Source organism: Venturia canescens, chromosome 4 (genome assembly GCF_019457755.1).
Source record: "Venturia canescens isolate UGA chromosome 4, ASM1945775v1, whole genome shotgun sequence".
Lineage (NCBI taxonomy): Eukaryota > Metazoa > Arthropoda > Insecta > Hymenoptera > Ichneumonidae > Venturia > Venturia canescens.
Window position 1 is genome coordinate 21,575,550 of NC_057424.1, and position 19,433 is coordinate 21,594,982.

Consider the following 19,433-nt stretch of genomic DNA (forward strand, 5'->3'; position numbering starts at 1 on the left):
GCATTGCGAATTCATCAAAATAAAAGCGTAAAAGAAAAGTAATAAAATGTAAAACGCGAGGAAAACGATCCTGCGCAAAAGTCTTTTCCAGAGTAAACGTTCCCCGGTGATTCACAAGCGTACCAGCACAAAAATAAGATGATATTCGCAAGGAGAAAAAAAAACCCAAAAAAAAGAGATCGAAGACTGGCCAGAAAACGGTCGATTGTACGCGGAGAAAAATGAAATCCGTCGTTGCAGCACGCGTTTCCGTGGGATCCTTTCTTTCTATATCTTCTTCTAAAAGAAGAAGATAAAAAGACCATCAACGAGAAGACCGGGAAATAGAGGAAAAAAGCGCGTAGCGTACTTGAGCTTTGAAGTACGCGTCGTTTGGAAGCACAAGTCTGATACGTACACTGTACCGAGGAAAAAAGCGCCCCGCGCTCAACGCCCCCGTTACGACGTGCCTATCAGTCTGCGCGAGAGCCTCGTCGTGCGAGGTAGTATCGCTGCTGCTGTTACTGCTCCACCACTCGTATAACAAATATACGTTTCTTGCCTCTCCCGATTAATCGCGAATTCCGAGTGTCCAAGTACTGACGAGAGAAGCAAATAAAGCGGTAACTCTAAACCGGATTGAAATCGCAACGAGATTTTTTCAAAATTGCGGCTACTAACACGCATCGGAACAACGGTTCGAAGCTGCGAGCGGTGTTTTCAAGTAAAAAATACCGGCGTCGAAAACGAAAATATCTGAGTGGAAATTCGACAGGACCGAGGCATTCTCTTCTCTTAAAAACTTTTTACAATCGTTGATCCAAATGGTTAAAGGTGAGTTGACACGCACTTTTTTTATGTTACATTTCAACGAAAATGCATCATCGAATGAGGCCACGCTGCGATAATTCTTACTTTAAAACTCCTTTTTTTTTTATCGTCCGGGCGATAACTCCTGCTGCACTTGCACGACGTATGATCAATGGAACATTCCTAAACTGCTCTAGCAATTCATACTTATCAGGGTTCCCTCATTCAAGAACATCGCTATTCAAACGATTTCTCTTGTTTCACTTTTAAAAGCGAAACTGCAGTTCAATGTCATTTTTCACTAAACTTGCTTGTATTTTGTATCGTTATTTTTCAAACGCTTCTTTTATTTTTTTCATACTCAAAATCCAAAATAACTCTCGAAATTTCGCTCAAAATTGTTGCTCCAGTTTGAAAAAACAGTTTGTACTTGCATCAAATCACGTACACAGCAGTTTTTCATATAAATTTTCATCGAAACCCATTCCGCTTATTTCGTCTGTAAAATATTGGCGATCTAATCTTTCATCGTCATTCATTTCCGGCAGCACAGTTTGAACAACCGTGACGTAACATTTTTACTCGCTGCAGTATTATTCGATAATCATCCGTGCATAAAAACTGTTTTTGACAAGATTTCTCTCTCTCTCTCTCTCTTTCTCTTTCTAACTAGCCCATTGCTTGCGTGCATTTTCTCTCGGTTTACTACAAAAAATTGGCATCTTGATTCGATTAAATCATTCGCATGTCCGGATTATGCTCCAACCTCTTTTCTGTATTGAGGTTCGTCCAACGATCACTTTGCTATTGAATCATAGTCCCATTTGCTTTAGTTTTATATTCACTTTTTCCCATGTACGATGTTCCAACGAATTGCAATTGATAAATTCATCCATCCTGTGAGGAAATATTTTGTGTGAAGAAAAATAAAGAAATTGGCCTGAATTATCGACGAGATTAAATCGGGTGAATGGATAAAAAATTTTCTCGAGAATATGACGAAAGTGATGGACGTATTTGTAGGAGTATAGGAAAAATGAAGAGTCAGTAATCTGTACGAAAAAGTAACGAGTAACAGAAGCCAAAGAATAGAGGAAAGAATCGAAAAATCAGCGCGGTGGCGAGGAGGAGGAGGAGGAGGAGAGGGGGGAGGAGAGATTGATACGAATTAGATGCACTCTCTATCTCTCGACTTTTTATTCCCAACAGGTCGATCGTCCGGAACTTTGTTCACGTACTGAGCGAAAAATAAAAAGGCAATAAGCGAAAGAACGGAATTCGTTAAAAGAAAAAGAAAATAAAGAACAAAGAGTACAGATAAATCCTTCCGTAGTAAAAAGGTCAGATTTATTTGCGGGTAAATAGTCGATCGAAAAGAGAAATGCAGTCGGAAACGTCGCGACAGATGCCGGCCGGTCGCACGTGCATATCAGGTATGATGACAATGTTGACAATTGCACCTAAACATTTATTGCAAATCCGTTTCATCATTATTGTTTAGATAAATGTTTATTACCCGTCGAAATTTTGGCACCGCTCGAAGAAAGTGCAATGGATTTTGCTGTTTCGGGTTGAGAGGGAATGTTGAAGCCGGCCGATACGGGGGACGATCGATTTTCGTGTATACACAATTGCAGCTCCCGTAGAGAGGGGAGAACCGAGTGAACAGAGCACGTGCAATTTGCATAGGAAAAAGAGCGGTGCAGCTCTTATGTAACGATTCTACACACTATACGAGAAAACGAGAGAGAAACGAAATTAAGGGGTACTGCGTATCCGAGCACCCTCGACCATTTTCTAAGTTCTGCCGAAGCGAATGTTGCCTCTGCTCCTTCATCGAATACCCTTTTTCAAAGAATTTACAATCGTTCGCATTTTTTTCGTTACCCCCAACAGCGCTGTAAAAGCGAGTGAAAAATTATTTTTCTTCTCTCTCACAGAGCAAACGCGCAATAAATGAGTCGCTCTGTCGAGTACAAAAACGCTGAAAATTCATCACCCGCATATTGGATTTTGTAACAAAACGAATTCCTCGGTGCAATAATCGTAACGACCTCCGTAGCAGGGGTTCGCAGTTTTTCAAAATAAACCGAATTTTTCGTCCACCGGGGCGCACAGTTTGGGAGAATAAAAAGAAAACAAGAAACTCCCGCATTCGAATTCAACACTCGGAAATATATCGAATGTTTTTTTTAACTCGATTCCGAAGTGTGGATTTCATTAAACGCTCTATCCTTCACGAAAAAAGAAAAAAAAAAAACAAAAAACAAAAAACGAATCGATGGCGAAGGGGAACTCGATGCGCCGGGCTTTGGACTTTTGGGATTTCGAAAACTTGGTGATTAATGTTTTCTTTCGAAAGCTCAACATCGCGTGTATAACGAAAGAATTTAAAGAATAGCAGATGGTGGAAAATCAAAGAAGGTCAGACCAGCAGGGAGAACGTTTCGTATATAAAATTCGTTTCTCAATATGTGACTGGAAGGGGAGCCCGCGAGCCATGGAAGCTTTTCAACGAAAAACAAGTTATATATATACACGTGTGTACATAAGCGGTTTATATATACATTTCGATCGGTCACATGTTGTTATTTGGAATTGGAAAAACGGAATATTGAATTGGTGTACGAGCTCGAGTTTCATTATTGCAAAACTTTGTCGTCGGAGAGTCCGATATAAAATCATTAGAATTTATGATTCGACGAAGCGAAGTTTCGTCGACGAATGTTTGGCAGTTGAAAAAGTGGACGAAGCTCGAGAGGAGTTGGATCGAAAGTTTTGAATTTGGAAAGGTGCGTGAAAACTTGAAAAATATTCAAACGTCAGTGTCAATGTCGCGAGGCAGAAACGCGGATTTCTCGAGCACACCGAGAGTGCCCGCGGAGATCACGGATGAGGTCGTAATATACGAGAGGCGAAAAGGAGAATTTTCCTTGGCGGTGATCGATTATTTCACTGAGAATATAAAAGCGAGTTCGGGCAGCCTCGGAAAGGGTGAGCGCCGGGAGGGGCCGGGGGAGCGAGGAGGAAAGAAAACTCGAGAAGCGAGTCGCTGACATTTCGAGCTGAAAATGCTTCGAGCCGCGGATCATAACGAATTTATATGGTACAGAACGGAGGCGAACCAAGACAAAGAAAGGCGAAGAGCCAGCACGACGACGACGACGACGACGACGACGACGACGATAGATCTGTGTATTGCACGTTGCATTTTTCATGTCCAAAGCAACTGCCGCGAGGTTCACAAGCGCGTGTCATACGTCACGGGTGCACAGCCGATAGGTAGAAACGATGACTGAAAAGCTGGCGTTCTGTCCCTCTCAAATCTTTATTTTCCGCGGCATACGCCCTTCGAGTATACACTCCGACATCAATTGTGTCTCTTGGTACGAGAGTTTACTGGATAATCACGCCTAAATTTATGCTGATAATTACAGCAGTCAGAAGATAAAACTTTCCAGACATTTCTCCCTTCGATAAACCGTTGCCGAGGTGTCAATTAATAAAGCGACGGCGCTTTTGGTGCACCGCGCTCGAAAGCACGCGGAGAAACTAGGCTCAAGCCGCGCGATCGTCGGACTCTAAATTTTCTATCGGAGGCTCAGCTCGCCGAGCCTCGACTCCGTTATCGCTGCTGATTGGATAATAATACCTCGCAGCAACTCTCCGCATTCGATTGTTCGATTGAAAAATCGAGGGAGGCTTTTTCTCCTCTGAATTTCGAGGCCTGATTACCCGGTGAACTTTGGGCGTGCGGTCTCTCAGGACACTTCGTACACACGCGAGCGTATACGAGGCTATGGAATTTCCCCCTCCCCCTCCCTCTTAACGCCGCGTTTCTCACTCGATAAATTGTTCGTTCGAGTTCTCTCCGGTTCGATTGGCAAAGTGTGCTGCGCGTGGTTAGACTCTGACGTCGTGTGTGCGCTCGCGGTGCACGAACTTGAAACAATCCTCGCGGCTATTTCGCGGTAAATATAGGTCGAGATATAGCCCAGTTTGGCGACGGGAAAATCTTTGCGATTTGCCGTATACGATCGACGAAAACGAGGCTTCCGCGTGCACAGACACTCCTTTTATGACGTATCCCACGACGCAGATTCGTTGCGGGGGATACGAACGTATAGCGAGAAATTCAACGTGTGACGTAACTCTCGAACTCTATTTGAAATTTATAATGAAGGTAAAGGTTATTCGGTCGGTCGAACTTTGGTATCAATGAGTAAAGGATCTACTGGCCTGAGACGTGTTTCGCGGTATTCGGAAACGAAACTCGAAGATGATTATTGGAGAGCGGGTACACGCGCTTCTCGCTCGATGATCGAACTCTGGAGGGGAAAAAAGCGTCGAGAATTTGACGACCGCGAAGCTGATCGTTACGAACTGACAGTGCGGGAGGGCCTGAAAATTCGGTCGATCGTGAGCCCTTCGCGGGCGGGAATGAAATTCGAGTCGAGCCTCAAGCTGTGAAAAGGGCTTCGAATTTTTGGACAAAAACAGGAAAAAGCTTCCGATGAAATGTCGACCTCGAACTCCGATCTGAATGGGACACTCGGCCGACGTTGTTTCAAAGTTCAATTGAAAGCTCGGTGAGCTGGAAGCTTGCGGAGATTGTTGGGGACGCCGATGACTCCGAGCTCCTGAAAAAGTTGGCTCTGGATGAGCCAGAAATTTGGGCTCGGGCGCGCGAGTTTAGTTTCCATCTCGAATTTATAGGCAGATGTGCGTGCGAATTCTCAACTTGACTTCCAAATGAAAGGTTAAGGATAAAAAAACATTAGCGAAACACGCGATACGCACGGGTTGACAGGAGTAAATAAACAAATCTATTTGACGATCGACAACGCATCATCGAAGCGCTGTTACAAGAGCCAAGCGAGCCACCCGAATAACCCTGACCGAATTACTTAATTTAAATCCAGTCAATCATCTTGCGTACACGGCTGTCCCTTGGCCAGAGACCATGCGACTATTGAGCGTGCGTTTGTTGCACTACGCGAGTCTCGAATAATGCTTAAAAAACGGTGAAATTCCGTTGGAACAATTTCGAGGCACGATTCACGCATTTGTTTCATTCAAATCGTACGTTTTCGTAATGTAAACAATAATAATTGCGTGCCTTTCATTTCGGAAGGGAAAGAGTGAAAAAATTTTACGAAGCTGCGTGCTCTGGCTCGACGGCAACGTAACTCTTGGCAATTTCCGTAAAATTTTATCGATCACGGAGCGTGGAAAATAAATCATTTTTAAGCACTCTCGAGATTTTCGAGGTTGATGTATTTATTGAAGATCGCGAGCGGAGCCGGCCTCGAAACTTTTCAAGTGTAATGCACGGTCTGTTGACTGAAAAATATTGAAAAAAAAGAAAAAAAAACGAATTTCCCTCAAATTTTTCTGACGCGTTGCATTACACTTGGACGATTATTGCTTGAAATTCTTTTGCCATTTTTCAACGCCGTACACATTTCCGGATGAACGTAAAAATGAGCAATTGTGAAAAATTGCGAAAAATTAACATTATTCGCGCTATCGCCAAGTGAATCACAAAAATTTTCTAATAGATTCTCTCGTTTCAGGATCTTTGCCTGACATCGCGGTGACGATGGCATCGGGCAGGGAAATCCACGGCGTCTTCAGGTGCGTTAACGAATAATTATATACAATTTGCATGTAAGCGCGACGAAGAAAATGAGGAGTTTCTAAGAAGCCAAAACTGCGTTATTCCTTTACCTCTGCGTTAGCGCCTCCTTCGAATAATCACTAGTTCTTGGATCACTGTTTCCTCGGACGACTCCGCACCGAGCAATTATTCTCATCGCTTCGTCCTACTGTTAATCACGCGCGGAGGCTCATCCATTAAACTTTTAACTGCCTCTCAAAGAGTGCGAACAATCGCAAACTCCGAGCATAATCGCGAAGTCATGAAAATAAATCGTTTTGCAAATAAAACAAACAAAAATTCATGGAATATAAAAATTCTACAAAATGTGGATAGAAATCAATGAAAAATCAGTCCGATTCGGTGCATGAAACAAAAAATATTTTATCCAGGATAAGAATGACCCGATAATCGACGAGCGGTTTTTATAAAAGTGCATGTAGGAAATACGAGGACGAGGAGTTCCAAGGTAGTAATTCGATCTGAGCTGTGACAGGGCAAACGACTCATCTTGCCAGGCTTTTTTTCAACTCCGTTTGTCGTCGGACACACGCTCGCGCGCGGCAATAATGGGAGTCCGAAAAACGGCTTGTTTTTTTTCCTAGTGCGAAGAAAGTTGGCGAAATGTGCATCTCGTTACCGTGTCCCATGGTAATACGTATTTGTGCGGTTAATGCCGATCTGCTTCTGTTGCTGACTCTGCCTACGGGAATGCTTCGGGGTGAACGAGAGTTATTTCCAGAATCTTTCGTGGGAGGTACATTTCCGATACGACCTTCGAGAGCGATCCGCGTTACTCTTTCTCTCTTTTATACACAAGCTTGCAAAGTTCGCGTGGGCGTCAAGTCCATATATTCTCTTTGATGTTTCCCTCCATAGAGGTATACAAATTTTTTACAAATGTACGAGTACGTGTTTATAAACCCATGAGGTACGAGGGGATTACGTTATTCCATGAACTGCGCGCCGCGTCGTCGTACGTTCTGCTCTTCCATCCTGCAGGCTTTCTGCCCCGGTGCGAAATTAAACGAATATCTTGATAGGAGTAAAAACTGGCGGGCGGGAGCAGGACTCCGGAGGGGAGGAAACGCATTTTCTCTGGGACGAGGCTCAAACGAATGCGCCGTTTTATTATACGAGGGACTTGGAGAACGACGAAACTGAGTGCCGCGAGCGAATTTTACGGAACATCTTCCTGCGGACAGAGTCCCGGCTGCTATTCTTCCCGGCGCATTTATTGAGATGAAATTTGTCTTGGCGCGGGGCAGAGGCGAATATCAATAAAAATAAAAATATAATTAAGTTGATAGGAGGCATCTGAGAGGAGGTTAAAAAAAGTAACGACTCGCAACGGTTTCATGTACTTCTATCGCGTTCGCCACGACGTTTTACGTCGACTGGGGAGTCGACGCTCCTTTCTCTCTTGTTATCTCATACACACTCGTGGATTTTTGGCTCGACTATAAATTTAATGGGTATAATACCCAGCTTGGAGAACACTATCGTCAAACACATGCTATTTTTCACACGAGCAGAGCGATAGTGCCGCGAGATTTTGATGTCTGCGAGGAGCCAAGAAAAAAAAATGAATGCGGCGATGCCGCGGGATTGGGCTTTCGGGAGACGGCGCGTGAAAGGATCGGGCGTTCGTTGAGGGAAGAAAAAATGAGATGGGAACTGCACACGACGAGAAAATGTACGTCGAAATCTCGACACTCGCGCTATACTTTGCCCGCCGCGGTTCTACACACGTATCGGCACACGAAGGGGGAGCAAAGATGGGCTTAACACAGTGACGTAGCATTGACGCAAGCGACAATTGTCGGCTATTAAAATCGGTGGAGAACGAAGCACGTAAATCACGTGTACGATTGGACGACGTTGACGAGACTGAAATTCACGTTGAGATAAAAAGAGACTCGGGAAAATAACTGTCTACGCTTATATTCCCCGCGTAATTATTTCGATAGTTTACAACTGATGGGGCGTCGTTGGACGTATTTTTCAAGGGGAACGCGCTCGAATCCTCTCGTCGAATCGATTCGTTTTCGTCGTCGTTCAGTCCAAGAAAGTCAAAACACCCTTCGCCTCCTTATTTTCGTCTGGTTATTCAAACAAATAGACAAATTTCACCAAAAAATTTCTTTCAGAAATCTCCTCGTGCGACCAATAGTTCTCCTCCCCTTCGAGAAGCCCGCGACAAATACAAAGAGAAACACTCCGCCCTTGCTCTCCGCTAGTCTCCGGATTCCGACCCTATCGATTACGCGATACGCCTCAGCATCCCCCCTCCTTAGTCACTCGTCGCGCTTTGTCACTGAATTTATGATATTACCACAATGGATTCGTCCGCCCAAATAGTTAAGAATTACAACGATGATAGGAATATTGAAGAATTCAAATAGCCAGAGGCCCAACGCACTTTGGAGAATTGATATTTGCACGCACGAATCCAGTCAATAAGTCGATGGAAAAATATTTGCCGACTGGGCGAATCCTCCAGGGAATTCCCGTGCGTTCTTCACTTTGTTGGCTCTCTCGGTCTCGCGTCTCCCCCCATTTCTCTTTACCGTTTATCAACATCGGAAAAAAGGGTCTGAACGCGAGATAGTTGGTCGTTCGCCTTCATTGAAATTGGTCAAAAAAATTATCCAATTTTTCGGTATTGTTTCACTCCGGCATCGTCCGCCATTTATTAAAAATAACAAAGTTATTCATTTCTCTCGGTCCCAAAGGATCGATGGATGGTCGCGTGGGCCGAGAATAGCCGGAATTTAATGATCGAGCGGACTGGAGATTTTTCAAAGAATTATTGTACCCTCGTCTCTCGCCCAAACGGCTGTCAGCCATCCAATTTTTACTGCACACACATTTTTCGCCTCTCCTAATGAGACACAGAGACACAGAGACACGATTGAGCAGAAAGAGCTCGAGAGCCAGGGACATTTATGCATATTACGTAAAGCGGGCATGAAATAGCTCGTTACAGAGCAAACAAGATTGATAGGCATTTTTCGTGAATGGGTTTACTCGTATCGGAACGAAACCGTTTCACTTCCTCGTTCTTGTTTATCATCGTCTGGTCAAACAAGGGAGAACGAGGGGGACTCGTGTTTTGGCTTGAAATTGGAGGAAAAGGGAGATTTGTATAGCTCACTATATCCGGGTTTATCGTGTTTATATCTCGGTTCGTTTGTACCAGGGAAAAACGGGCTCGTGAATTGGCCGCAGGCCCAGAAATCTCGAAATTCTTCACACCTTTCGATTTATCAATGAAGCACATCGGGTGAATGAAATTCAACTCTTCTCGGTTATGCTATAGAAGAGGACAAAGTCCGACGTGTAGTTGAGGCACTACTGCTTTCGAGTGGGAATCGAACGTTTTCAGTGTACTTTGTCGCGAGCCCCTCGCGCCCCCGGGCTCTTGAGCTCATTACGATCATTATTTCATTAAGCAGGAAAATAACGACGTTCGCTTCCCCACTGTAAAATCGTGCTGCCTTTTCAGCTCAGTAATATTGTTTCGAGTCACGGAGAAGCGAGTGCTGCGATATTTCGTTTTTACAATTTGCTGAGTAAACACTATTCTCAGATTGTTACTGCGCAGCTTAGTGGATTTTACGGCAGGGACGGAAACGCTTCAGTTTCACGAGTCGAATAACGAGATGGTTTACTTCAGTATTTTTAATGATTGCGGACAACAAATTTTAATTCACCGGAGGATTTTTCATGGATTTTGAAAATATTCGATCGCGAAGCTGCGGCGAATCGTGGACTAGTTTTTCGACACGACCGTGCGACTCAATTCTCATCTCAATTTACTCCACAATTCTTGTGCAACGAGGTTGAGAGTGACTTCGTCTTGAATAATATTTCCTCTTGCACAGTATTTCAAGATTTCGTTACCGAGTTTTCGCGAGGTAGGTTCGACGACAGGAAAAGTGCATGAAAGTCACGCACAGGGATCTGAGGTTGAAGTAAAAAATCAGGGAGAAGTCGAGTTAAAAATCGCGATAATCGATTTAGATGAGCGTCAGTGAAAGAAGTATTGAAAAAGTGTCTAATGGAATGAAAATATGATTGCAGTTTGATAGTGGACGACGTGGATTCGCAATCGATATTAAGCGAGGCGCCAGATCTCGATGGGCTGTCGACCGAGAGCAGCAGTTCGCAAAACTCGACGTCACAAACGCCCCTGGACAGTCCTGGTCCCCGAGAGAGAATAAAGCAGATGCAGGTGGAGGCGGAGACGCGGCGGGGTGAATTTGCGAGGTTATTGGAGGAGCACGCACAGGTTGTACGTCAATTGAAGATGATGGAGGCTGAGGAGCAGCACTCGGCAACAGCGGGCAGCGCGGTCGTGGCGACGAGTCACTCGTGATTTCGCAATCTTCGAACGAGCCACAACCGAGGAAGACGACGTCGCCGAGGCCGAGAACGAGAAGGTGGCAAAATGGGAAAAATTAGGCTGGGACCAGCGGCAGTGGCAGCAGCAGCATCGATGCAAACGCTAGATTCAAGCATCCGCGATCGTCGTTACTTTCGATCGAGACAAACGCAACATCCATTTATTGGGCTTTCGCTCACACTTTTGCGTCTCGTCGACGCTGCTGACGACTGATATTCATCTGCTTGTTGCAGCTTTTTCTTTCAATCACTCCCTCCCCCCCCTCCCCTTCGTCTCGCTTGCTGAACACACGCGTTCTGGTTGAACGAGTGCTTATTCAAAACACGCACTCGCACACACGCACGCGCACACACACACACACACACACACACACGCACACACCAAAATAATACATTGTTTTTATAAACTTTTGTACATTCGATCGAAACATTGAGCTGTACTAGCCGCACAGTTAAACCTTTGAATCGAGAAACTTTTTGGAGCTATCAACTTTGCTTGATTATCGATTCTTCTGACCAGTGGTCGAAGTTAATTGTAATAATGAAAATTTACCGTAAAGCGTGTCGTTGCAAACGTTCTGAAAATTCGATTACGAGTACCTCGAATTCTGTGCATACGTTTGATCAATTTGTTTCTCGTATAAGTTTTCCATTAATGCGCGCTGAAGAATGCGACTAAAAAATGATTTTTTGAATGACGAAAAATCAGGGAATAATGTAAAAAGAAAGAATTTCGGATGAAACGGCGCAATGCAAAGTTCAATTTGACAATATAAATGCATTTTCGTTTGAAAATTCGTGTTGACACTCGTTTGGTCAGTATATATACGGCTGCAACGACGACTTGAGTCGGCCACGGCGATTCTCCCTCGATCCCCAATCGAGATGTAACAATAGTACGGAAAAAATGTTTGCGCGTTTTCGCTGCGAATCGGGTGAGTAAATAAGTGTAAATAGCTGATAATGCCAAGAGTTTGCGGACTCGGTGGGCATACGAATATGTAAGATTTTTAGCGGGTAACTTAGAACGTTATTTTTTCCACGTGATCCTCCCCCAAGATCCTGACAAGCGACAATAAATGGGAAAAAGGCTTTCGGGCCCGTTGCGCACCTCGAACGGAAGCAACAGCGAGCGGTGCTATTCAGCGAGAGACACTTTAACGCAAACGAAGATAAATAAATGAAATTAAATCGTAGAAGAACGCGAGCGCGTATCCTACCGCGGCCTAATAAAACTAACAATGCTCTGTGCAAAAATAGAGAAGACGATAACGCGAAGGCGAGACCACTTTTTTTCAACGTTTCATCAAACGTGGCTGAGATAACCGAAGAAAAACATCGATGAGTGAGCGCATGACATTCTCTGATTTCGAGATAAAGTTAATGAAAATATTCAACGATTTGGAGCACGAAAATACTCAGGGGAGCTCGGGACGAATTTTTGTCCATTTTTACTTGCAGACGCCAAGTGTCTTTGGGGAAGGAAAAAAAATTGGGCACAACGGGGTAGCAGTCGAAGAATTTGCGAAATTTATTTACCAGTTACTCGTAAAAAGTGTGGCAAAAGAAATTTAGCAGAGATACGAAAATTGGGAAAATTTTTTAAATAAAGGAATTTCATTTTTGGAAAAATATAATAAATCGAAAAATACATTTTTCGTAATTTTCAAAGTGCCCCGTCTCGCACCGATAGAAAAATTCGTATTCAATGAAATTCTGATAAAGTGGAGACCGAATAAAACAAGAGCTTTTCGTATGGGCATGCAAAAAACTGAACATCTTCGCGTACCGTAACGTTTGCGAGGCTCGAGTCAAATGAAATTCCGCACACGAGTCGTTCTCGCGAAACTCAGCAACTAATTTGCTAAACTTTTCAGACGTATCCTCATTATTCGGCGCTTTGGGGTTGCGTCCACAGCGAGGGAGCTCGTAGAAATCATATTCAAACGTTCCCACAACTGAGCAAAAGTTCCAGGGTATTTTCAATTCTCGTTCGAGTCGTGACTCCGCTGAAATAAGAAAAAAATGATATAAAAAACAGTGTTAAAGCACACCAATTAGAAAGAAAATGTAAATTTCTTCAATTCTTCAAGAAATCAATTGAAATTGATCGATCGACGAAGAAAGAGGCGTTCGACGAAGCGTTAAAAATGAAATTCCAAATAAGATGAATCGTTGATCGAATCGTGCTGTGCAAGGCGGAGAGAAAAATTCGTTAAAAAATGCTCAATCTTTCGAACCGCGAAAAACTGGAAAATAATCAGAAATTAATGAGAAGCTCACGGGCAAAAAAATAATGCCGAGTTCACGAAAATTGCTCCATGCATAAGAATGAGCGTCGAATAATGAAAAAAAACCACACGCAATAAAAGAAGAAGAAGAAGAAGAAGAAGAAGAAGAGAGGAGAGAAAAGGGCAATTTTTTTCTAGTAGGGATTTGAGACACGAAGCAGCCACTCGTTTCAAGGGCCGATAGTTAATTAAGGCCACTTGCTGGCTCTTTTCCATATACATATGTATATAAATCCCTCCCACGCTCCGTACCGGCCGAGTCGAGATTTTTCAAGGGCGTACGAGACTCTTTTATGTAATTCCATACAGAGATTTCCAAATGTACACACACACACACACACACACACACACACACACACACACACACACACACACACACAGTCACGCACAAACATACTTCAACATCTTCATAACAACATTCGAAAGAAAAGGAGGATGGCGTATACGATGATGGAATATCTTATCTTCTGTGAATAATGCTTTCTTTCCCACATAGTAATATACATAACAGTGAGACATGTGTTGCGAGGATCGATAATAATCCAACTCTAATTATAATGCGAGTATAAACAAAAAAGAAACTTGAAAAAAAAAAAAAAAAAAACAGGAATATTTAGACATTTATATAAAAGTATGGGCTTCGCGAGAGGATAATAGCGTTTGAAAATGTAGCAATGTCATTCGATATAGAGGCGTCCTTTTTGTTAAATCAATTAAATAAATAAAAGAGAAAAAATACGATAAAAAAGGAATGGGAGCGAACCGAGAGAAAATAAGGAAAGCTGGGAGACAGCCTTGAACGCGGGGGGATACACAAAACGAGCCTACGACGTAGAATAGTTGACTGGACTGCGAAAAGAAAATAATAATTTTAGGGTGTGCCTGTATCGTAGAGGATATGTCATTATATTGCGTTTATATAACTTAAGGAAATAAAGATGAAACACAAAGGATGATGAAAACGAAAGGCGTAGACGTTTAATATTAAGAACGGGGAGGGGAGGATCGCCTCGTGATTATTTTATGCACGTCGAGCCCCCGGGTCGCAGAACCCTTCCATTCATTTTCAAAGCGATTTTTCCTTAGCCAATAAATCGCTTGATATTTATTTTCTTTTCAATGCCACGCCGCGATTATACTTTTTCGGTCGTGGAAGGCGAAACTTCACGACTTCGGGAGTAACGAACGAGGCTTTTTCTTGATTGTTCGAAGGAATGTGCCACGAGTTACTCTCGGAACAGCCAATTACCTTTTTTACAAACGGTGAAAACTTGGATCAAATATTCCGGCTATTTTTGTCGCGCACATTTCTTTTCCTTTCGATCGAGCCAAATAAAACGGTTTTCAATGCCTCAGAATATTAGTTGGAAAGCTTCAAGGCTTTTCGTACTGACGAAATTACCATGAAGTATTCCTCGATAATTTCTTTCGTTTCGCATCTTTTCATCGTCGGTTTTTTATTCGGTTGAACGTTTATAAAAAAAAATGTTTAATAATAGAACTGATATTTGGTTGGATTGAAAAATTTTCATATTTCTACCACGATGCTGCATAAAATATTGAAAATATTTGTCATTTTGGAAAAACGAGTGGTTCATGAGAAGAAGAAACAAAAATATATATCGAAACGAAAGCAATGAGAAAATTAGAAGTTCGTTCTTGTGTCGTAGATCGAATATAGTAGAAAGGCTTTTGTTGTACAAAAAAAAAAGATAAAGGGAGGAATTACGATATACCAACATCGATTTTCAGCTACACAAGCTCGCGATAAGACAAAATATCTCGTTTCGGTTACAATTGTTACCACGAACAGGAGAAAAAATGATAGAGACCAGAATAAACAAAGAGGAAGAATCAGGGGAAAAAAACCGCATGAGAATTGTCACGAGTTAGTAAAATCCAATAAGACATGGTTAAAAGGAATAAAGTCTAGGCGAGAAGAAGCCTTTTTTCGAATGGCGTAAAATCGATTGGAAAAAACCTCAATGAAAATGGCGTTATTATAGAAACGAGGGATAAGTCCGTTTCCTTTTTTTTACCACGTTTCACGATGTGACGTATATATTATTATTAATGAAGATAGAATAATGGATATACTTATAATAATCCTTAAGATTATTAGTAATCGTTATTAGCTGAGGCATACAAATATATGAATGAATATATGGATACGCACGTACAATAAACTTTTGTAATAAAACGTTTGTAAAATGTTAGAGATGGAGATCTCGTTAGTAGATAATCGTCGACGATAATGATACTCGGGGAAGAACATTTTTTTCTCGCAATACAAAAGTTAACGTACTTCGACGCGTTGAGTATTAAAAGAAACAAATATTTCAAAGCCAGCAAAAATAAATGTATGAATAAATGTATTACGCTGAGGTATAAGCAAAATTTAATGCTCCACACCAATTAGTACAACGGGCACGTTTTATAGCGAAAAAATCATGTAAATGTAATATTTATAGTTGCCGATGTATCGTCGAAATGACAGAAAAACAAATAATATATACACATATATATTTTATCGAGTTCGTTAAATGTATACACGAATGACAAAAAAACGTTGGTTTTTTATCACAGTAAGAACCCACTGTTTTTGTTTAATTATTTAATCAGTGCGTCAGCGTTCTCAACACTCGTTTTTGTTTTTTATACAATCTTTCCTACTTATCGTATCTACGATTTATTTTGGGTCTCTAGACTCGATTATTCTTACTGAAGATCATATATTACTCGTTGCTTTAATTCTGAGGAATACGCGTATTAAAATACTCGCTAATTTATTTATAAATTTGGTGGACTCCCTGTTGATTCGACAATTTCAACGTGTTTTATGGATTTGAGATTTTTTTACATTGGAGCTGCGCCACGGAGAACTGACGAATTCGTTTTGTACAACAGTCGCGATAACTTTGGTTAAAAGTTTCAATTTTTATGGAAACCACAATAAATGTGCGAATCGTGTGATTCTCCCTGCGGAATACTTTTTAGTGTCCGATCGTTTACATTCTCAGAGGATAAAACTTACGAAGCATACATTCGAATAATTCACTTGTGACATATTCTGGAAGTACTGGAAAATGTACTCGGTTGCTTGAACTTGTGAGAAAATCATTTTTTTAATACTGAAAAAAACCAATCGATATACAAATTTTCATAAACTTGTGATTGCACATTTTCCAATAGCACACTTTCCACGCAGGCAATTGTTCAAGAAAAATAATTTTAGAGGCTCAGCGTTGAAAGTATACAGTGGGGACTGCTTTTTTTAATATAGCAAAAAAATGAAGCTTAAAAATATTTTTGCGTAAAAAAGTTTTTGTTTACGATCGAATAAATAGTTGGAGTATAAGAGAATGACGATGAGATTTATCGGATGATTAATTTACAACGAACAGCAACGAACTTTGGATACAAAAAGTTCAGCAGTTTGTATATTTATCTGATCGAATCGTTTCGATCGAGAATTTTTAAAACGCAAAGAGATGCAATCGCCGATATACGTGAATATTTATAAATATGTTAACAAAATAATGACTTTCAAATCGGTGGCACAAAAGAACATCCATCTTTTGATACGAAGAATTCCGTTCGTTCCTTCGGTGAATAATTTTAAAAAGTAAATATTCTCACAACGATCTATTTGCGATCGAACCGAAACGGTTGAAATTCGTTCAATATCATGCGAGTGACAAATGTCGTGTTTCTTGAAGATTCCACAACATTTATTTGGCCAATTGAAACCAGATCATTCGATGGGAAGTGAAATTTAAAATGATATTGAGCAAATGATCGCATGAGTTTTATGATCGATCCACTGTTTCTGTGGCTCTGCGCTTCGCAGCAAGCAACATCATTCGATGGCTTAATTTAACGTTGTGATCTCTCAAATATCTAATCAGATCCGCTTGCTTCTCTAATAGCTCAGCAAGATTTGAGCCTCTCTGAGTGTAGCCAATTTCTGTGCTAACGGCGAATGAATCCTGGGTAAAGGACGAAAGCCATTCTTCACGGGTCACATCAGGTGGTGGCTGCGCGCGATTGAAACGACGAACTCGTTCTACAGAACACAAAATTAGAATTTACGCCCCGCTTTGCTTACTTACATTTAATCGAGGATCACCGAGCAAGTACTACATTGACAATCACACAGTTTACTTGATCTGATAGGAAAACTAGTTAATTATAAAATCGGATTTCTCTACAACAACATCATTTTCTCTACAAAAAGCATCTTTTCGTTAAACTATTTTCGTTGGTGGTACAGAGAGAACTAAATAGAAAAATATACTTACTGATATAATTTATGTACACTGGAACGATTATGGTGAGTTCCAAGGTTGTTAAAAGTAGAATATAGTTGACAGGGGTTAGCCACTCCGATGATCGGCAATATTCTTCATAATTGTATTTGTGAGTGTGATGAAGAATTACAGCCAGCAAGAGATATGCTGTGTTCCAGAGAGACGCAATGAATAGAGGCGTTCTAATGTGTTGATAAGTAGACTGATAAAAATCCAGATAACCGCAGATTCTTAAATTATGATGCTTCATCTTTATAATATGATCGGCAACCATTGTGATGAGCCAATAAGCGCAATGGAGATACAGGAATATGAAGTAAGTGTCACATTTGTCTTTTTCCTGTGGCCACAGTGACACAAAAACGATTCCGGCTATTTCCAGGCATACCTGCAAAAGCATGCGAGTACTAATTGACGGAAAGTTTCCATGGATCAATTGTTTTTCATAACGATCCAATAGTTCAGCAAAATTTTTTAAATGGTAGAATATTTAGGATTTTTAGAAGACAAAATTAATGCCTAAAACTTTTTCTCTGCACGCATGAGGTTTTACTCACCCCTGTGACAAGTGGAATTGCTGCGATTTTAACAGTGTCGAGTGACTGAAAATTGTCAACTTCTTGTGACGAAAGTACAGGCTGAAGGTATTCTTCGTCATCCATGTTAAGCGAGGCGTCAAAGAAAACTGCGCCCTTCAAATTAACGAAAACTGATAACTGAAAGAACGAACTCGAATCGAGCCAAACGAAGAATACAATAAAAATAAAGAAGTTTCAAAAAAAAATTTCACTGACGAACTGTAGGAATGACAAAGTTATGCGGTTATACACACTCGCGAGGTTCAAGTGTTTTATTTTGAACATGAGTATAACGCACGAAAATAACTTGGTTTAAGGTTATGTTTACGTCGTCGAGTCCGAGGATTCACCGAGGGGCAAAGAGAAGGAAAAAATGTTGAAAAAAGAGACAGAGGGGACAGCGGAAAGCGGAGAGAATCATTGAATCCAAAATATGTTTTTTTTCTGTTTGTACTTACACCACCAGACGGATTTAAATTTCGTGCCAGACTGACCATTTCCCGATGAAACAATGAAGCATCACGAAATTTTCTCACTAGCCTGCTAGAATGACTCGTTTGAGAGAACTTTGTACTCTACGGATATAATACAAACGGGAATTGTAAATACGTCAAATGGACTTTTCACGGAACCGCTCAAGTCCTACCCACACCCACACACTTCCAGTGCACAAACGTATATGTTTTAACGACTTTTTATACGTCTTATTTATTCTAATGAATCGATGTCATTAAACACATATGGATTCGAGTCAAACGTCTTATTCCACGTGGCAATGCGCTTGTTTTGCGACATCACTTCAATTTTTAATATTGAAATAGTAAACAAATTTACATTATATTATTAATAGAAACAGTATGAACGCGATGCTTAATGACACCGACGATCAATAGAATCAGCTGTTTCATGACGGAATATCATCGTTCACTTTCCTAATGAAACCAGAAAACTATTTACTTGATTAATTCTTTCGGAATCAGTACTTTGGTGTTGGAAAGTAAAAACCGCGCTAACAGCACGTTTGAAATGTCAGTTATTTAAGAAAACTGTTGAAAACTATTTTTTTTTTCATTCGCGCCGCTTGGCTAATATACTGTCTTGCGGCAGCGTGAAACGTGACTAATTATAATGTTGATTTTAACCTTGAATTCGGCACGAAATACTTGTATTTTCTCAAGTCATATGAAATAAAGGCAAGAGAGTTTTTCCATTCGACCGACTCACAACTGGTGAAAAAAACGGGGAATAAAATAGCTCTGAATTTGGAAGTCTAAAGTCTTGGAACTGGACAGTTTACACTCAATCTCTCCCACTCTTTCCGACTTTTCTTTGTCTTCCTTGGAGAAGTAACGAGGAAATTATAACAAGTTATTCGTGACGAAGAAGAAAGCCAGGATAA

General features: G+C 41.3%; 2 protein-coding genes across 4 annotated transcripts; one reads left to right on the forward strand and one right to left on the reverse strand.

Annotated features, from left to right (window-relative positions):
* The first annotated feature begins 467 nt into the window (after positions 1-467).
* LOC122409233 (uncharacterized) lies at positions 468-15,676 on the forward strand. Of its 2 annotated transcripts, XM_043416606.1 has the most exons (4): positions 468-813; positions 1,999-2,222; positions 6,366-6,426; positions 10,535-15,676. In XM_043416606.1, exons 2-4 carry the CDS (start codon positions 2,171-2,173, stop codon positions 10,827-10,829), a joined length of 408 nt encoding a protein of 135 aa, XP_043272541.1. In that variant the 5' UTR covers positions 468-813; positions 1,999-2,170; the 3' UTR covers positions 10,830-15,676. The 2 variants fall into 2 exon arrangements, with proteins under 2 accessions (XP_043272541.1, XP_043272542.1); XM_043416607.1 differs by lacking the exon at positions 1,999-2,222.
* LOC122409232 (transmembrane protein 192) lies at positions 15,653-19,115 on the reverse strand. 2 transcript variants are annotated; one of them, XM_043416603.1, is made up of 5 exons: positions 18,992-19,115; positions 18,493-18,609; positions 18,014-18,172; positions 17,448-17,844; positions 15,653-17,212 (listed from the first exon to the last, which is right to left on the reverse strand). In XM_043416603.1, the coding sequence occupies exons 2-5, from the start codon at positions 18,529-18,531 to the stop codon at positions 16,956-16,958; spliced, it is 852 nt and encodes a 283-aa protein (XP_043272538.1). In that variant the 5' UTR covers positions 18,532-18,609; positions 18,992-19,115; the 3' UTR covers positions 15,653-16,955. The 2 variants fall into 2 exon arrangements, with proteins under 2 accessions (XP_043272538.1, XP_043272540.1); XM_043416605.1 differs by lacking the exon at positions 18,992-19,115 and having other exon boundaries at positions 18,014-18,148; positions 18,493-18,961.
* Between the last annotated feature and the right edge of the window lie 318 nt (positions 19,116-19,433).